The 17,962-nt window shown below is 36.8% G+C and overlaps 2 protein-coding genes across 2 annotated transcripts; both read left to right on the top strand.

The window, feature by feature from the left end:
- Positions 1 to 3,116: 3,116 nt before the first annotated feature.
- On the top strand, positions 3,117 to 4,186 carry LOC102891543 (olfactory receptor 52B2). The gene has a single exon (XM_006915670.1). The coding sequence runs from the start codon at positions 3,186 to 3,188 to the stop codon at positions 4,152 to 4,154; it is 969 nt and encodes a 322-aa protein (XP_006915732.1). The 5' UTR covers positions 3,117 to 3,185; the 3' UTR covers positions 4,155 to 4,186.
- Positions 4,187 to 10,094: 5,908 nt separating this feature from the next.
- Positions 10,095 to 11,042, top strand: LOC102891302 (olfactory receptor 52B2). The gene has a single exon (XM_006915669.1). It carries the CDS (start codon positions 10,095 to 10,097, stop codon positions 11,040 to 11,042), a length of 948 nt encoding a protein of 315 aa, XP_006915731.1.
- The last annotated feature ends 6,920 nt before the right edge of the window (positions 11,043 to 17,962 follow it).

Genomic DNA, 17,962 nt, shown 5'->3' with positions numbered 1-17,962 from the left:
ATCGGATTCCTTTGAGAACTGAATGAGATAATTTATGTTAAACCCTAACACAGGGATGTTGTAAGGGCTCAACAAATGTTAGCTGCTATTACATTATTATTTTATTGTTGAGATTTCTGTCACTCCTCTTATGCTGTGTTTTCAAATGCTTTGTGTACATTTTGTCTGCAGCTACTAATTACCTCTAGAATTAGTGTTCCCTCTTGGCATTAGAGGAAAGGTTTTCACTGCTCCTTTGATTCACTGACCCCATGCTCAGTGATCCCAGGGGTGACTCTGGCACCTGCCTCCAAAAGAAAGCATGTGGCTTCTCTGTCTCTAAATATAAGCACCCTGTATGCGGCAGGAATATCCACAGCCCTCATGTCAACATAAGCATTTCAGTTTTCTCTTTTCTTTTCTTTCCCCTTCTCTCAGAACAAGCAAAGTTTGCAGCTCTTCTCTACTACTTTCTTGATCCTTCATCTGATACTGTGATGTAGTAGGTGAGTTAAAGAGCATTGATGGTGGTAGGGGTCAGGATTGGCAGGAGTGCGTGCGTGTGTGTGTGTGTGTGTGTGTGTGTGTGTGTGTGTCTGTCTGTCTGTCTGTGTGTCTGTCTGTCTGTTTCTGTGTCTGTGTCTGTGTAGAAGTATCTGTAAAGCACAAAGACCAGAGCTGAGAGAAAGGAAATGGATATGTGGTAGCAAAACAAGAGGTCAGTGTGACAAACAGTGAGAGAGGGATTGTAGCATGACAGAGAACAGAGTTTGGAACATGGGCACTGGGAGAGATATCAGTGAGACTAGCAGGTGGACACTGGTTAGAGATAGAAATGGGAATGCAGAGGTAGGCCAGGAAAAGAACCAGGAGAATGTGAGAGAAGAGAGACATCTTAATAAATTGTTTGAGTTCAATCTGTAGGACGATCAGAATCAGGGCTATCAGTGAGGGCTATTCATGAAAATGGCTCAGTTTTGATCACCAGTGCAACTAACAAATCTACTAGTAAAAGATTGATTCACTAATTCCAGGGTTTATTTTTTCAAATATTTCTTAAGTACCTACAATGTGCCAGACTCTGTGCTTAGTGCTGTGAACTCCCCAGTCCCAAAGTGAAAACTCTTGAGGAAAGTTTCTCTTTGTAATATGGATGACAGATATGTCTATAGTAAAAAAATCCTCCTCATTTTGCAGAACAGGTATAGAGATTAGGAGAAGAAGAGGTTGTGCCTTGAAGCTGGGGTTCTCCACATTTTACCGTCACATCATAAGAATAGGGCAGATGATATTTGCTCAAATTTGGACAAAATCCCTAAAGTATTTATAGGGAGTGAAACAGATGGGTAGTGGAAAATTTTCCTAAGGTGTTTATTTATTTTAAAAAGTAAATCATTTGGAAGGGTATCTCAGTGCCTCTGCAGTGCAGATAACACTGGTTTTAGATTATAAAAACATTTTACATGCTGGCTTTAAGTGGATGTGAGCAAGAGTGAATTTGCTCCAACTTATTAGAAGTATAAACCATTTACAAATTTTGGTACATTATATATTATTAGAAGTAAACTTCTTGTGACACATCTCACAATGAACCCTTCCATATATTGTGCTGCAAGCAGAGGCCACCCTTATAACCCGGGGTAGGGAGGCAGACTGTTTTATCTATTAGGGATATGGCTTCAGTGTGCAGAGCCTGTGCATTTACAGAATCTAAGAGCTATGAAAAATATGAGACCTTAAGCATACACAAGGAAAATGGCAAAATGGAATTAATACTTATTTAAATAAATGTTTAGATAACATAACTAGGTAAAAAAAAAACTCAGGTTCTATATAATTATTCACCAATTATATCTGATGTGGGTTGTGGGTTACTAGGTAAAAAAATAACTCAAGTTCTATATAATTATTCACCAATTATATCTGATGTGGGTTGTGGGTTGTGGGTTGTGGGTTGTTATGATATTAGGAGAGTCTTCCAAAATTAAGATTGCATAAAGACATAAAAAGCCTTCCTCTACAGAGGGAATAGGTGTAACCAAAAAATAGGTTTCGATGGGACTCACAGGAAGAAAAGACACTAGGAAGAAAAAGAAAAAGCAGAAAATTAAAGTGACTCCATTTCTCTTTATCCTGAAGGACTGAAACTTCCCTATGATTCCCAGCTCTCCTTGGTTCTAGAGGTGAAGCTATGACTCCTATCATTCCCATATCCATGGGGATCCTGTAAAGGATGGAGATACACTTTGTTTCTGCTCAGACACATGGGGTTTTCAAAGCTTTTGAGTAAAGCCTGGCAGGTAGCACTGATCCAAGCTAGGTTCCTCACTGGTGGATCTGCCAGGTGTATCACCCAAAGCCCTCTGATCTTGGTTCTGAGACACCAGGTCCATTGGAGAAATCTGTTCTCAGGGTATTTGTCTCTTCTTGAGAACTTCTCCCATCCTTTTCCCTCTTTTTTTATTCCTGGGGAAGAAATTCCCTTTGGTCATAATTGGATAAAAAATAAAACTTTAATGTTGCTGATTATTCATCTGGTGTGTTGCCTATTGGAAAAAATAAAATAAGATGATGGCCAAACAGGTTTATAAATAATAATAACAGCAATAATAATAACCTACTGTTCTAAAAATAGTACTGTACATGAATTGACTCATTTAATCCTAATTACCTTGCAGAGTATATTATTACCACATCTTACACATTAAAAGATGGGGGCATGCAGAAATAAAGTAACTTGCCTAAGATCATCCAGCTAGTCAGGAAAGAACAGGGAAATTACCCCAGGAAGTCTGGCTCCAGAACTGTGTCCTCACCTACTGTGTGTGTTCTTGCTCACTCAGCTTGGTTCCATGGCCCTTTTTTACCATTCTGGCTTTTTTTTTTTTTTCCTTGCCATGGGCTCTGGGAAGTACTTCTGTGTGACTTTGGATGTGCCTCCTTGTACTTGTGGCTTCCTCTCTCTTCTCCGTGACCCTTTCTTAAATTAGCCTAGAAGCCTCCCACTGAGAATCCTCCCTGCTGAGATGGAGCCCTCAGGAGCCACTGCATGAAATGAAAGTCCTTTACATGTAGGGTAACCTCCTTCCCACAACCATGCTATCTTTTGTGATCTCAGTATATACTTAGAGGTGCTTTCTGTTCCTATCACTTTCAGCAGACTCTTCGGCTTCTAAGTCACTATAGAGAGGACCCTAAAGTTTGTCATGACTTACACCAACCTTACCACCTTCCACCCTGCAGTTTTTGTCCTACTCGGCATCCCTGGGTTGGAGGTGTATCACAACTGGCTGTCCATACCCCTCTGCTTCATGTATATCACTGCAGTTCTGGGGAACAGTATGCTGATAGTGGTCATCATCACAGAACGGAATCTTCATGAGCCAATGTACTTTTTTCTCTCTATGTTGGCCGTCACAGACGTCCTACTGTCCACCACTACTGTACCCAAGGCCCTAGGCATTTTTTGGCTCCATGCCCATGACATTGCCTTTGATGCCTGTGTCACCCAAGTTTTCTTTGTCCATGTGATGTTTGTGGGGGAGTCAGCCATCCTATTGGCGATGGCCTTTGACCGCTTTGTGGCCATCTGTGCCCCTCTGCATTACACAACAGTGCTAACATGGCCGGTTGTGGGAAGAATTGCTCTGGCCATTGTCACCAGAAGCTTCTGCATCATCTTCCCAGTGATCTTCTTGCTGAAGCGGCTGCCCTTCTGCCGGACCAACATCATCCCCCATTCCTACTGTGAGCATATTGGAGTGGCCCGCTTAGCCTGTGCTGACATCACCGTTAACATCTGGTATGGCTTCTCAGTGCCCATTGTCATGGTCATCTTGGATGTGATCCTCATCGCTGTGTCTTACTCACTGATCCTCCGAGCGGTGTTTCATTTGCCCTCCCAGGATGCCCGGCACAAGGCTCTCAGCACCTGTGGATCCCACCTTTGTGTCATCCTCATGTTTTATGTTCCATCCTTCTTTACCTTGTTGACCCACCGCTTTGGACGTAACATTCCTCGACATGTCCATATCCTGCTGGCAAACCTTTATGTGGTGGTGCCACCGATGCTCAACCCCATTGTCTATGGTGTGAAGACTAAGCAAATCCGAGAGGGTGTAGCCCACTGGTTCTTTGACATCAAGGCTTGGTGCTGTGCTTCCCCCCTGGGATGATGGCTCCCCATGAATCCCCACTCCCAGCTTTATCAAGGAAACTATGGGTAAAATAGAGGTTTCCCGAACTGAGAGGGCTTTTGTTTCTCTTTTTTCTCTTCCTTCTTCTTCATCCTCCTCCTCCAACTCTTCTCTCTCTCTTTTTTCTTTTTCTGGCTCTTCCTCTTTGTCTCCTCCTGTTTCTTTGTTTTCTCTAACCTCTTCTCATATCCCTCCCCCTCAACACAAAAATAACTAAGTGTACATGCCTCTGATATAAACGTTTTGTATCCTCAGTATCTCAGATGTACTCCAGAAACATAGGAAACCATATAAAATGAGTTATGAATAAATGGATAAAAATAATTTCATATTTAACATCTGAAAGGGTTCCAGTTTTTTACCCCCAAATGTGTAAATATTCTTTGTACATAATCAAGTAGCTCTCCATCCACTTCTGTAATGGCAGATGTTTTTGGAAAACAGAGATGCATGCCATTCAGCCATCTGCAAAACTATTCATTCTTCAAATTTCAGTTCAAGAACTGCCTTTCTTGAGAACACTTTCCTGACTTTTCTAGACAATGCAAGGATGCTATCTTTGCATGTCTATTGCATCTTGTACAATCTCCAAATGCATGTAATGAATTGTAATGGATTGTTTATTTATCTATACCTCCAACTCACTATAAACTTCTTGAAATCAGAAGAGTGCATGTTATTCATATTTGTACTCTTAGTGCATTACAAAATACCTGGTACATAATAAATGTTAAGAAATGAATAAGAGTGCAATTACTTCTCTGAGGTTAGAACATGCATCTTTATCATGCACTGAAATGATTAGCTAAATTAGTCCACAAACCTAGTGATTAGTAAAACAATTCCTCACAAAGACAGTTTGACATCATGGTGGCAAATAACCTGCTGATCATGGTGCTTTTTACTCCAGGGACTAGACAAGAGTAGGAAGGAACAGGGCACTCTCGATTTTCTCTTCTACCTGACTTCTGAATATCTCCAATGTTAGGAATTATAGTGCATTATTCATGGCCGGGTTAGCAAAATTGTAGTTGTCTCTTATTAAAAATAATTAATTCATTTCTTGGGCAGAGGGGTGACATTGATTAACAAAATCCAATAAGTTTCAATTGTACAAAGTTGTCTCTTGACCCTCATTCTTTCATGCTTTTCCAGAAAATGCCATATATACTCATTTTTTCAATCACCATCTGTACTGAGTCCCACATCTCTCTTTCCATGCTAGGACTCTTTTGAGTTTTAAATGCATAAACCCACCTATGAAGTGTATATCTCCTCCAGGATATAGAACTCTCTCTCACGCTAGTTTTTCTTCCTGTTCCTGTTCCTGTTTTGGGGAACTAGACTATCATGATCCCATCAATCTCACTGAGCTGGAAACCCTAGCGAGTTTCTCAACTTCTCCCTTTCTGGCCTGCTCCTCAAGAAGTTACTTGTTACTCGTATTGTTTGTACCATTAAATAGTTACCTGAAATGTATTTGGAGTTGTATCAGGATTCAAGTCCTGTCCCCATGGTTTTCTAGCTATGTGAACTTGTGGAATTATTTAACATTTTTAGTCCTCAATTTTTTTCATCTATAAAATGGAGATAACAATAATACCTCATAGGGTTGTTGAGAAGATTACACAGCACTTAACATAATCCTTAGCTCATAATATCTGAAAAAAATTATTAATGATAAGTTGCTAGTGTTGTTAATGTTCTTCTTAACATTGCCTCTACCAATTACTATGTCATTCATCATTTTTCTCCTCAGATATTGCATTAGTTTCTTAACTGATTTCAATATTTTCAATCTTTTACACTGTAACGAACTATAAATTTACTTGATGTTAAGAATTCTAAAAAACAGAGCCAATCATATTACTTTCTGTGAAGTACTCTCAAGCCCTCTTCATTACTTACATAAGTGTTTTCCATAGAACATTCTGTAAAAATAAGTATCAGGTATTATAATGGGTGTTTTATTAAAAAGTTTCATGGGCAAATAATTGTGAAAAATGCTGAAACTCTGGAACGGACTACAAAACAGGAACAGTCATAAACATGGCTGTCCAAGAGAAAGCTAGAGTTTGCAGTGTTTCCCACACTTGTTTGACCATAGATATTTGTATCTATGTCCATGTAAATTTTTTGATATCACATCAATTTACATCTCCAAAAGAACCTGGCATTCCATTATCCGCAGTTTAGAAATCACAGGACTACAAATTAATTTCTAAACAGCATGAATAATCTGATTCTAACTTTTCCATCATTATCTCCAAACACACAACTGTATAGTTATACATTATTATATAATATAGTAATATTAATGATAATAATAATAATTGCAACAATAGCTAATGTTATTAAGAAATTACCTTATGCTAGGAACCATGTTAAATATTCTGCCACATTAATTTATTTAATCTTCATACAACTTCATGAGATTGTAACTTTGCTATCTCTGTTTTATATACAAGGGTGCCCAAGGCTCATAGACAATAAATAATCAAAGCCACAGAGCTGGCAAATGGTAGAGTACTGATGTCAACTCCTCTTTGGAGCCTTATCAGTCTTCCTAAGTCAGAGGTGATCACCTTGTTCTCTAGGTCTTTACAGCAATAACATTTATAGTTTCAATTGAATATTAATTACTCTATAAAACCACCAGAACTTGAGCTCAGTGAGGGCAGAGAATATGTCTCATTCATTATTATAGTTTCGGCATCTAGCATAGAGTTCAGTATGTGGATTGACTAATATGAAATGTTGGTGAGGTGGTTGATCTCTGGACCCTTCACTGTTAAATATTATCTAATTTTATGACTGAAAATTATCTGCTTGTGTGCACGTGCGCACGCGCACACGCGCGCACACACACACACACACACACACACACACACACACACACCATGTAGCTCCACTGACCTACTATTTCTTCTATATCCCCACAGGTTTCTATGTACATTGAGGTCTAGGAGATATAGGCAGAGCTTTAATATTCTACATATTGACTAGCAGCAATCCATATCTATTCTACTCTGTGTCCATATGTTAGCCAAATATATGGAGTCATTAGCAGTATGAATGGACTGCTGCAGGTAGGACATAGATTACCCACCCTACCTGGTTTCTGAGTCAGTGATCTTTGGAGACCAGTCCTACAGGAGTCCACTTCTGTCTAATTAATGCAGGTGCTCCCTAGAGACCTAGCGGAGTAGACGCTCTCTCCTCACCCAAGAGGTTCTTCCTGCAGATGAAGAGTCTTCCCAGAGTCTGTGTCTGGCAGCTTCTTTCATATGTTGGGGAAAAACTTTCTCTTGAATTAGGGTAAGTTTCTGGGAAGAGAATATTTGTTTGGTTCTTGAGATTTTTAGGTTTGGAGTAAACCCAATAAACTGTTGATCCAGATGAGATTGTCTCAAGGCCACTGGATGATGTAGTATAAGTACTCACTATTCAGTGTATACATCTTGACATTTTGAACTGCTGCAGACATTTTGCTATGTAAGACTGGAACTAGGGTTAATTTCTCCAGAATATTAAAGTGGCTTAAAAAATAACATTGCAAAGTAGGTATATTAAAACTCACAACATTAGTTTAACTTTAAATATATTATGTATATAAACATTAGAATTTATTAAAATTTTACTGGATTTAACCAAAGGGACTCATAAATATAATTTTCAAAATAAAATGGAAAAATTTGACCATTAAAAACACACAAAAACATGTATGTAGAGGGCTCCCATTTTTCCTTTTGCCTCAGGTTCCAATATGACTTAGTATAGCAGTGTCAACCTAGCTTTATTTAAAATTTTGAAATTTTGTTTATTGTGGATATTTTGCATTAATTTCATTTCTAAAAGATTGTATTAAAATATTATTAATCTTGTTTACTGAGTTTTTTTGTACCCTCTTAAATTTTGTACCTGAGGTAAAATCCTTACTCCTCTCACTTTGGTCCTGGCCCCTGGAGGAGAGAGCTGAGAGTCATGAAGAAGTGGAGCCTCTGATTACGTCTTGAATCTTTGGGTAAACTTGGTACCAGAAAAATACTTCTCAGTTTCCGGAACAAAGACGTTTTCCTTTGTGCACAAACCAAACTGGGATTAATTTTCTATTACTTATGGTGTAAATTGTCCTGATATACTGAGAGTAAAAAAAACCTATATATTTTAATCTTCCATTTGCTTTTTCACATAATTGTATGCCATGGTTAAGACTCCTTTTTTAAAATAGAAAGAAAACATTCCATTTTAATATGTGTACTATAATTTATTTATTGCCCTATTGATAGATATGAAAGTCGTAATAATTTCTTTTATTATTGCTATAATACACCAATGAATATCTATAAGATATATTTATATGTTCTCATACTGTGCCACTAGCACTGGGGCCTGTTTTTCTTACGTCTTTTGATCTGGCGGGTAAACTACAATATTTCCATATGACACTGATTTGCATTTTTAAAACTTTTGAGCACCTATTCATATATATATTGGCTATTGGGGGGACAGCGTGAATTGTCTATTTTGATTCTTTGCACATTTTCTAATTTTTTGTCATTCATTTGTATCGACTTTTAGTATTTAAGGATAATAGCCTTTCGTTTATTACATTTGATAATTCTTTTCTCCTAGAATTTTTATCTATTCTTGTTTATAATTCTGCATCATTCAATTATTGTTGTCTATCAAATATGTTTTTTAAAAAATCTTATTCCAAAAGATCTTTCCAATCCCAGAAATATTTTCCTATATTTTCTCCTAAGACCTTCATTTAAATTTTAAATATTTTTGTGGTCTTACATTTTAAAATATACATCTTTATCTGGAATTTCTATTTGTTTACTGAGTAAGGCAGGAACTAATGTTATTCTTTCAAAAAACGACATTGTTCAATATTCCAATATAGTTTATTGCATAGACCTTCCTTTCCCCACTAAATTGGAATGTTACTTTATCACATTTTAAATTCCAAATATATTTATGTTAGTTTCTGGACTCTCTATTAAGTTGTGCTTATCCACTGAATAACCATAATTTAGCATTTATTTAGTGTTTTTAAACCAGGCACTATAATAGGCAGTTTAAAGAAAGTATTTAATTTAATCCTTGCAAAATGAATATGAATAGTTCATTTTCACAGATCAGGCTAAATTTACGAGATGTGAAAAACTTGCTTTTTATTAATAATTAAAAGTCATAAGCCCAGAATTTGAACCTGGGGAAGGCTTCCCACATGATAAATATTTGAGTCTGAATTGGAAGATCAGTTGGTTTAACAAACACCAAAGGTAGAAAAGTATGTTCCAGATTAAGAGAAAAACCTTGAGAAAAGTCACGAAGTTTTGAAAACTGCGTATAAAGTGGATCATAGTTTTATTTAACGTTGTCAGAGTTCCTAAAGGTGACCGAAGCTAGAGAAGAGAATAACATTGTGATTGTGGAAGTCCTCGCATGCTTGAGAAGTTTGGGCTTTATCTTGTGATCATTAAATCATCATATAAAAGTTGTAAGATATAACACAGTAAGATTTTTGTTTTGGGCATACCATCCAGGCTGCAACATAGCTGATGGATACAGAGGGATTGAGGACGGGAAATGGGAAATGAGGAGACTAGATAAGTTAGAATGCTATTGCAATAGAAAAGGTGCAGGACGACCAAAGCCTGAGTAGGAACACGTAAGTGAGAATAGGAGTCATGAATGGACTGTAGACTTTGCTGAGGTGTGATCAAGAGCTTTTTTTATATTTATGTTTGCAACGATAATGTAGAAGTTGAAAGCATAACATTGCATACTCTAAGTCAAGGCATTAATGATTGATTCAATTATCTACTGTTCAACTTTCAGTGAAACCTAGAGCTGGTTCTGCCCACTGACTCTTTCTGTAGTCTTCAAAGAGAGACTCCAAGAACAGACATGTTTGGTGCTAACCTTACCACCTTCCACCCCACTGTGTTCATCCTACTTGGCATCCCGGGACTGGAGAACTACCACACTTGGCTTTCCATCCCCTTCTGCCTCATGTACATCACTGCAGTCTTGGGAAATGGAGCCCTTGTTCTTGTTGTCCTCAGTGAACGCACTCTCCATGAACCCATGTATGTCTTCCTATCTATGCTGGCTGGCACTGACATCTTGCTGTCCACCACCACTGTGCCCAAGGCCCTGGCTATCTTCTGGTTCCATGCTGGGGAGATTGCCTTTGATGCTTGCATCACTCAGATGTTTTTCATCCATGTTGCCTTTGTGGCTGAGTCAGGAATCCTGCTTGCCATGGCATTTGACCGCTATGTGGCCATTTGTACTCCTTTGAGGTACACAGCCATTTTAACTCCTATGGCAATTGGAAAAATGACCCTGGCAATCTGGGGACGGAGCATTGGTACAATTTTCCCTATCATATTCCTTCTGAAGAGGCTGCCATACTGTCGGACCAATATTATCCCGCACTCATACTGTGAGCACATTGGGGTGGCCCGATTGGCCTGTGCTGACATCACTGTCAATATCTGGTATGGCTTCTCAGTGCCAATGGCATCAGTTTTGGTAGATGTTGCACTCATTGGTATTTCCTACACTTTGATTCTCCAAGCTGTCTTTAGACTTCCTTCCCAGGATGCCCGGCACAAAGCTCTCAATACCTGTGGTTCCCATATTGGAGTCATTCTCCTCTTTTTCATTCCATCTTTTTTTACTTTCCTGACCCATCGCTTTGGCAAGAATATCCCCCACCATATCCACATTCTTCTGGCAAATCTCTATGTGTTAATTCCCCCCATGCTTAATCCCATCATCTATGGAGCAAAGACCAAGCAAATCAGGGACAGTATGGCTCACATGTTATCTATTGTGGGTAAGTCTTGAGAAAGCTCATGGTTCCTTCACAGCTTTCTCTTACCAGTAGGAGAAAAGAGAACTTACCAATGAAGTTCCCAAGCTTTGACTCTACCATGTGTTGCAGAAGAAAGAACATGGGTGTTGGAATAAAACAGAGACGGACTCAAATCTTGGCTCCCTTATTTTCTGATTTTTAACCATGGGTAGGTTCCCACCTTTTGGAAATTTAGCCATAATCTATAAAATGGAATCACTTGTAGCTAGGGTCTAAAGTTTATATAAGAATTAAATTAAATATGTAAACTACTTGGTACATTGCTTAGCATTTAGTGGGCTCTCAGTGTTAGCTATAATTCTAATTTGAAGTTTGTGCCTGAGGAAATGTTTTAGATTTGGTTTATATGAGATTTCCAGTATTTTTAGAGGCTCCTCTTCCTTCTAAGACTGTATGATGATTATCTTCACCTTCAATACCACTGCCATCATAACTGCAAGTTTATTGTACAAATCAGATTAGATAATGAATATAAAAGAGTGCTTTTAAAAAAATTAATCTTTTGAAAAGATTAAGGTCGATATTGATTACATTTTATATATAAGGAACTATCACCATTATTATATTAAAAAATCTCTTTACTCATACACGAAATGGATTGAGTGACATAGACACAGGCATTGCCTTTCTTAGAAAGCTGGTAGTCTGACCTGGACACATGAACAAATTACAAGTTATGGGGACACATCGATAATAGAAAATATATCACATAACTATTCAGCTGTTAAAAAGACAAAGCAAGCTAATACTCTGTGATTTTATGTCCTCTTCTCTATAACTTTTTCCTAATTAGAGATAGTTGTATGGCTTTAAAATCCCATTTCTAAATTAAGATGACTTCCAAATTAATATATCTAGCCTAGACATTTCCCTTGAGATCACATTTATATAATCAACTGTTTCTTGACATCTCCAATTGTATGTTTAGTAGACATCTCAAAATAAAATGTTGGTGTTAGGATAGCTTAAACTATGTGTAATCTCAGTGAATTAGCAAAACAGAGTTAATTTCTTTCTCGCTTAAGGTGTAGTGTGTGTCTGTAGAATCTATTCTCCTTTTAGTGACAGGAATCTTGGATCTTCCCATCTTGTGATGTTGTCCTATCAACATGCATTTTTCAGAGTTGCCAAGCAAGGAAAGAGAGGAAGGCACTCCAATTATTAATCGCCTTGGTCTTGAAGTGATTTCTTACTTTTGTTCACATTTTCATTGGTGAACATGTTGCCTTAACATGGCCCCAACTGAGTTGCAAGGGGAAGTGAGAAATGTAGGAATGTTCATGGATTTGCAGTGAGTACTAATTTCTCAATTTCTCTGCAATCATCTGTGCTTTTGGTCACTTAACATTTCTTTTTTCCCTTCTTTCTATATATAGAACATACTCAAATTCTCTCCATAGGAGAGACCCCAAAGTTCCATCCAAGCCCTTCACCCAGCTCAAAGTATATATAAGAACCATTCCCTCAGATTTGGTCGGAGCTCTTCGTGGTCAAGAGACCTATGATTTAAAAGGAAATTTATCTCCTCATTTCTCATCCTCTTATTAAATATATGATAATGTAACAGGGATATTTAACAATAATAATTTCTCTCACTTGGAAATATGAAAAATATGAAACATACAATAGTCTTTAATTTACAGCAATTTTGAAATCCCCATTGGGCAAACATTGGGAAGGTTCTGTGCCTTGGTTTTGGAAGAAGTTTCTTGATTAGACTCTCTAGAAGGAGATCTCTTGTTCATTCCTTTCTGTGGTTCATAGGAGCTTCTCTCTGGAAGTTTATTCCTTTTGTATTATCTTATGCCATATCTAAAATGGGCACAGGGAAATAGCACAGCTTTCTCAGTCTACTTCCTGGTGTTGAAGGCTTGGGTCCCAAGAGTTATGTTAATTCTTGAATAGGCAAAGTCTTTCTTAGCTGAGTTCTTGGTTTCTTTGGCAATATATGTTTATTAAAAACCTAGTGTGCTTCTCATTTATTTGGTTTTACTTATATGCCAACAAACATACTCCCAAATCTTTTAAAGATATAATACTCAAATATTCTCTATTTTTCCTCTATTACTTCCCTGTACACCTCTCTGAACTAAATGAAGGCTGATTTGGGATTCTAATGTTTTAGTGGTAAGGTACCACCTTTGCCCTCAGTTGCTTTATTTATTGGAGATGTTTACTTGTCAGCACACCCATTACACACTCTTCATTTTTAGGCACTTTAATTAATTGAGAAATTTATAGGGAGGTTTTGCTTGAAGCCTTTTAAAAACATGTTTTACTCTTTAGAATTTAGAAGCCATTCATTTTTTTCATTTCTGCAAGCTTCTGAGTTTGTTTGTTTGTTTTAACTCTCTGTGGTAAGCAGAATAATGGCCCCCAAAGGTATCTATGTCTTAATCTCTAGAACCTGTGAATATGTTAGGATACATGGCAAAGGGAAATTAAGTTGTAGATGAGATTATGATGGCTAATCATCAGGTACCATTCTGGATTATGTGGGTGGGGCCAATGTAATCATAAGAGTTCTCATAAGTGAAAGACTGCAGCAGATGAGTGAAATGTTAAAGTGAAATAAGTCAGATAGACAAATACTGTACGATATCACTTATAAGTGGAATCTGAAAATGCCAAACTCATAGAAACAGAGTAAAATGGTGGTTACCAGAGGCTGCGGGGTAGGAGAAATGGGAAGATGTTGGTCAAAGGGCACAAACTTCCAGTTATAAGACAAATAAATTCTGAAGATCTAATGTATAGTATGGCAATTATAGCTAATACTACTGTATTAGATACTTGAAAGTTGCTAAAAGAGTAAATATTAAATGTTCTCATCACAAAAAAAATTATATTATGTGACATGATAAAGATGTTAGCTAATGCTATGGCAGTAATCATATTGTGATATATAAGCATATAAAATTATCATGTTGTACACCTTAAACTTAGACATTGTTATATGTCAATTATATCTTAATAAAGCTGGGGAAATAAACATTTGGAGGAAAGCCATCAGTAGAGTCATTCAACTTGCAACATTATTACTTTTTCTTTTGCATAAATAGCAAATAATGTTTTATTGTGTTAACTAACTGAAAATTTGAAGTTATATTCCTACTGATATAGTCAGTCACTAAAATTAGTCTGATTTCTAGAATTTCTGAATGCTAAGAAGCGTATTTAATCAACAAGATTTTATAAGAATTAAATAAGATTGTGTTTAGAGCAATTTTTTATCTGCCAAGTACCTCTATAGGGCATTACTTCAGTGATTGCCTATCAGATTATGTACTATTGAATTATTTTCAAGTTCACTGACTCTTTCTTTTGCCATCTCAGACCTGCTGTTGAGCCTGTCAGGTAAGTAATTTTTTAAGTTATCATACTTTTTAATCTCATAAATTTCATTAGATTCTTTTGTATAATTTCTTTAAAAATTTTTTAATGAAAGTATAGTTGGCATACAATATATTCGTTTCACATGTACCATATAGTGATTTATATACCTTGTGATGTGATGCCCACACTGTTTAGTAAACATCTGTCACCATGCAAAGTTATCACAATGTTACCGACTATAGTTCCCTTTCCTTTTTCACCTATTCCCTATCTCCCTCCCTCTGGTAACCATCAGTTTGTTCTCTGTTTCTATGAGTCTGGTATTATTTTGTTTGTTCATTTTCTTTTTTTTAGATTCCACATATAAATGAATCATACAGTATTTGTTTTTCTCTGATATATTTCACTTAGCATGATACCCTCTAGGTCCATCCATGTTGTAGCAAAGGAAGCAAGACTTCATTCTTTTAATGGATGATTAATATTATATTGCATATATGTACCACATCTTTATCCATTCATCTATCGATGGACCACCTAGGTTGCTTCCATATCTTTGCTATTGTAAATAATGCTGCAATGAACATAGAGGTGCATATATCTTTTTAAATAAATGTTTTCATTTTCTTTGGATAAATACTCAGAAATGGAATTGCTGGGTCCTATGGTATTTCTATTTTTAGTATTATTTTCCATAGTGGCTGCACCAATTTACAATCTCTCCGCACTGCACAATGGTTCCCTTTTCTCTATATTTTCACCAGTACTTGTTATTTGTTGACCTTTTGATTATAGCCATTCTGTCAGGTAGGAGGTAGTATTTCATTGTGGTTTTGATGTTGCTAAGACAGATATTAAAGTTTACTACCTATGTTTTCTTCTAGGAATTTTATGGTTTGGGGTCTTATATTTAAGTCTTTAATCCATTTTGAGTTTATTTTTGTAAATGATGTAAGAGAGTGGTCTGGTTTCATTTTTTGCATGTATCTGTCCAATTTTCTTTTGTATAGTTTGTATTTCTTTATTGAGATCCTCTGTATTTTCCTTTAATTCTTTACATGGTTCCCTTTAATTCTTTGAACATATTTACAATAGTTCTCTGAAATTTGTGTTTGATAAACCTAACATCTGGGTCCACTGAGCCACAGTTCTGATGACTATTTTCCCCTATTTTCCCCATATAGGTCATAATTTCCTGTTTCTTTTCATGTCTTATATTTAATTTTTTAAAACTAGTCATTTTAAAGAACTTTCTTTTCTGCTTTTTTTCCCTGAGGGTGTTGTTGCTGTTTTGTTTGTTCGTTTTTAGTCATTCTTCCTGGCATCTATGGAATCTGTCTCTCCCACAGCACTCATCTGATGTTTCTGCTCAGATATTTTTTAAACTTAAAATTTTATTTTTAAGCTTAAATTTGTATGGGTTGCCCTGTGTCTGCATAGCTTAGTGGACTACCATTGATTTATCAGACGTTGTGTCCAAATACCCTGAGCCAGTAGTGCTTCTCTCCTTTACTAATGGGTCTGTGTGTGGTTTGGGGAGCACATTCAAAGTTCAGGCAGTTTTCCAGTTTGCCCAGCTTTTATTGTCCATCAGACTCCTCGAGTCTCTTCTGCAATTGTACTCAGTTTCCTGGACAGCTTAGGATGTGTGGAGAGTTTGAGCTCTGTTCTCCCGTGAATGTATATACAATCTTCTGGTCAGTCAAGCATGTGTGGAGAGCTTATTAAAACCTCTATGCTTATCTCATTTGTAATATCTCCCTGGTCAGTCTTCTATTTTGCTGCTTGTACCAACCAACACAACAGTGATCTCTGGTTAGGATCACTGCAGGACTTTCCTATTTGGCACTGGGTATATTTTCTACTCTTCCGAATTCAGTCAGACTCTTTTGTCAGTGAAGCTATTGATTTTACATCCAGTCTTTTCCTGGTAAAACTATCACACCAACCAAGCTGGGACCGGAGGAGATTGGATGGGAGTAGCTCCAAGCAAGAACAATGGAGTCCTATGCCTCCTACCTGAAGTTTGGGAGCTGTTCATGAATAAATGCCTCTCAATTTGTAGTTTTCCATTGATTGTTTTTCAGAGCCATGAAATGATTATTTCTAATTTTCTTCTAAGTTTATGGTTGTTTCCTGGGGAGAGGATTGATGACCTGTTTACATTGCCATGCCATACTGTATTGCCTAAAAATTTTTTTGAGGTAAGATGAATACATTTCCTCAATGTTATGTTTGGCCAAGCATGCTCCATACTTGGGCTCTCAAGTTTATAGCCCTTTAGCTTGGACTTACATGCTTAGTTACTCTTCCCAATATTCCCCTAGAGTCAGAAGGAGTTCCACCTTCAGCCACATGGTGACCTGGAAGCAATCTACTCTCTGTAGGGTTTCCAGATAAAATATAGAACATCAAGTTAAGTTTGAATTTCATATAAACAATAAATACTTTTTCCATAAGAATAGGTAGCAAATATTGCATTGCACATCACATAATTTTTACTAAAAAATTACTTCCTATTTATGTGAAATTAAAATTTAACTGACATCTTGTATTTTTATTGGCTAAATCTGGCAACCCTCCCTTGTCCATCTTTGCCATCAGTTCTACTTCCTCTCAGTGTGTGCATGTTCTACTTCCTCTCAATGTGTGCATGCATGGGTACACGCATCAGTTCTACTTCCTCTCAATGTGTGCATGCATGTGTGCACGCATACACACAGTTCTACTTCCTCTCAATGTGTGCATGCATGTGTGCACGCATACACACACACACACACACACACACACACACACACTTCACTTATGGTGAGATTTTTTTTCCTTAAGAAATTTTCTATGGTCTTTGATGTGATTAAGTATAGACTCTGTTGGCCTCATCTTCATCTACTCATCAGGAAAGGTAATATTATATTAAACTTTAAAATTAAGAGATTATGGGGCAGGTGATCTCATTATCTTTCTTCCAGAAAGCTTCTTGGCTCCAATACAAATTAGCTCCATATAAAATGAGAAAAGTCAGCCTTTATCAAGCCAAAAAATAATTTATGTTACATTCTTGCCATGCACAATTAATTTTTACTATGCTAATTCTTCTAGAAGAAAGAAAATCTGCCGCCTTCACTGTTAGACAAGCATCTAGCATTAAAAAAAAAAACTTTGTTCGTATACTATAAACTTACCCTTTTAAAGTGTACAATTCAATGGTTTTTAGTATATTCATAGAGATGTGTAACTATTACCATCATCTAATACCAGAACATTTTTATAACCACAAAAAGAAATCTGTTACTCATCAATAGTCATCTCCATGCCCAACATCCGCAGCCCCTGACAAAAACATTAGTCTACTGTCTGTCTCTATAGATTTGTCTATTATTCACATTTCATATAAATAGAATTATATATCATATGACCTTTTTTGTTTGGCTTTTTTTCAATTAGTATAAATATTTTTAAGGTTCATCCATGCTATAGCATGTGTCAGTACTTTATTCCTTTTTTTTTTTTCACAGCAAAAAACTTTTATATTTAGAATTAGCCAGCTGGACTCAGC

This window comes from Pteropus alecto, unplaced genomic scaffold (assembly GCF_000325575.1).
Source record: "Pteropus alecto unplaced genomic scaffold, ASM32557v1 scaffold395, whole genome shotgun sequence".
Taxonomy (NCBI): Eukaryota; Metazoa; Chordata; class Mammalia; order Chiroptera; family Pteropodidae; genus Pteropus; species Pteropus alecto.
The sequence above is the reverse complement of the archived record's forward strand: the minus strand, read 5'-3'. Positions and strand labels throughout refer to the sequence as shown.

Coding starts and splice junctions, on each gene's coding strand:
- LOC102891302 (XM_006915669.1), top strand. CDS start 10,095: ATGTTTGGTGCTAACCTTACCACCTTCCACCCCACTGTGTTCATCCTA.
- LOC102891543 (XM_006915670.1), top strand. CDS start 3,186: ATGACTTACACCAACCTTACCACCTTCCACCCTGCAGTTTTTGTCCTA.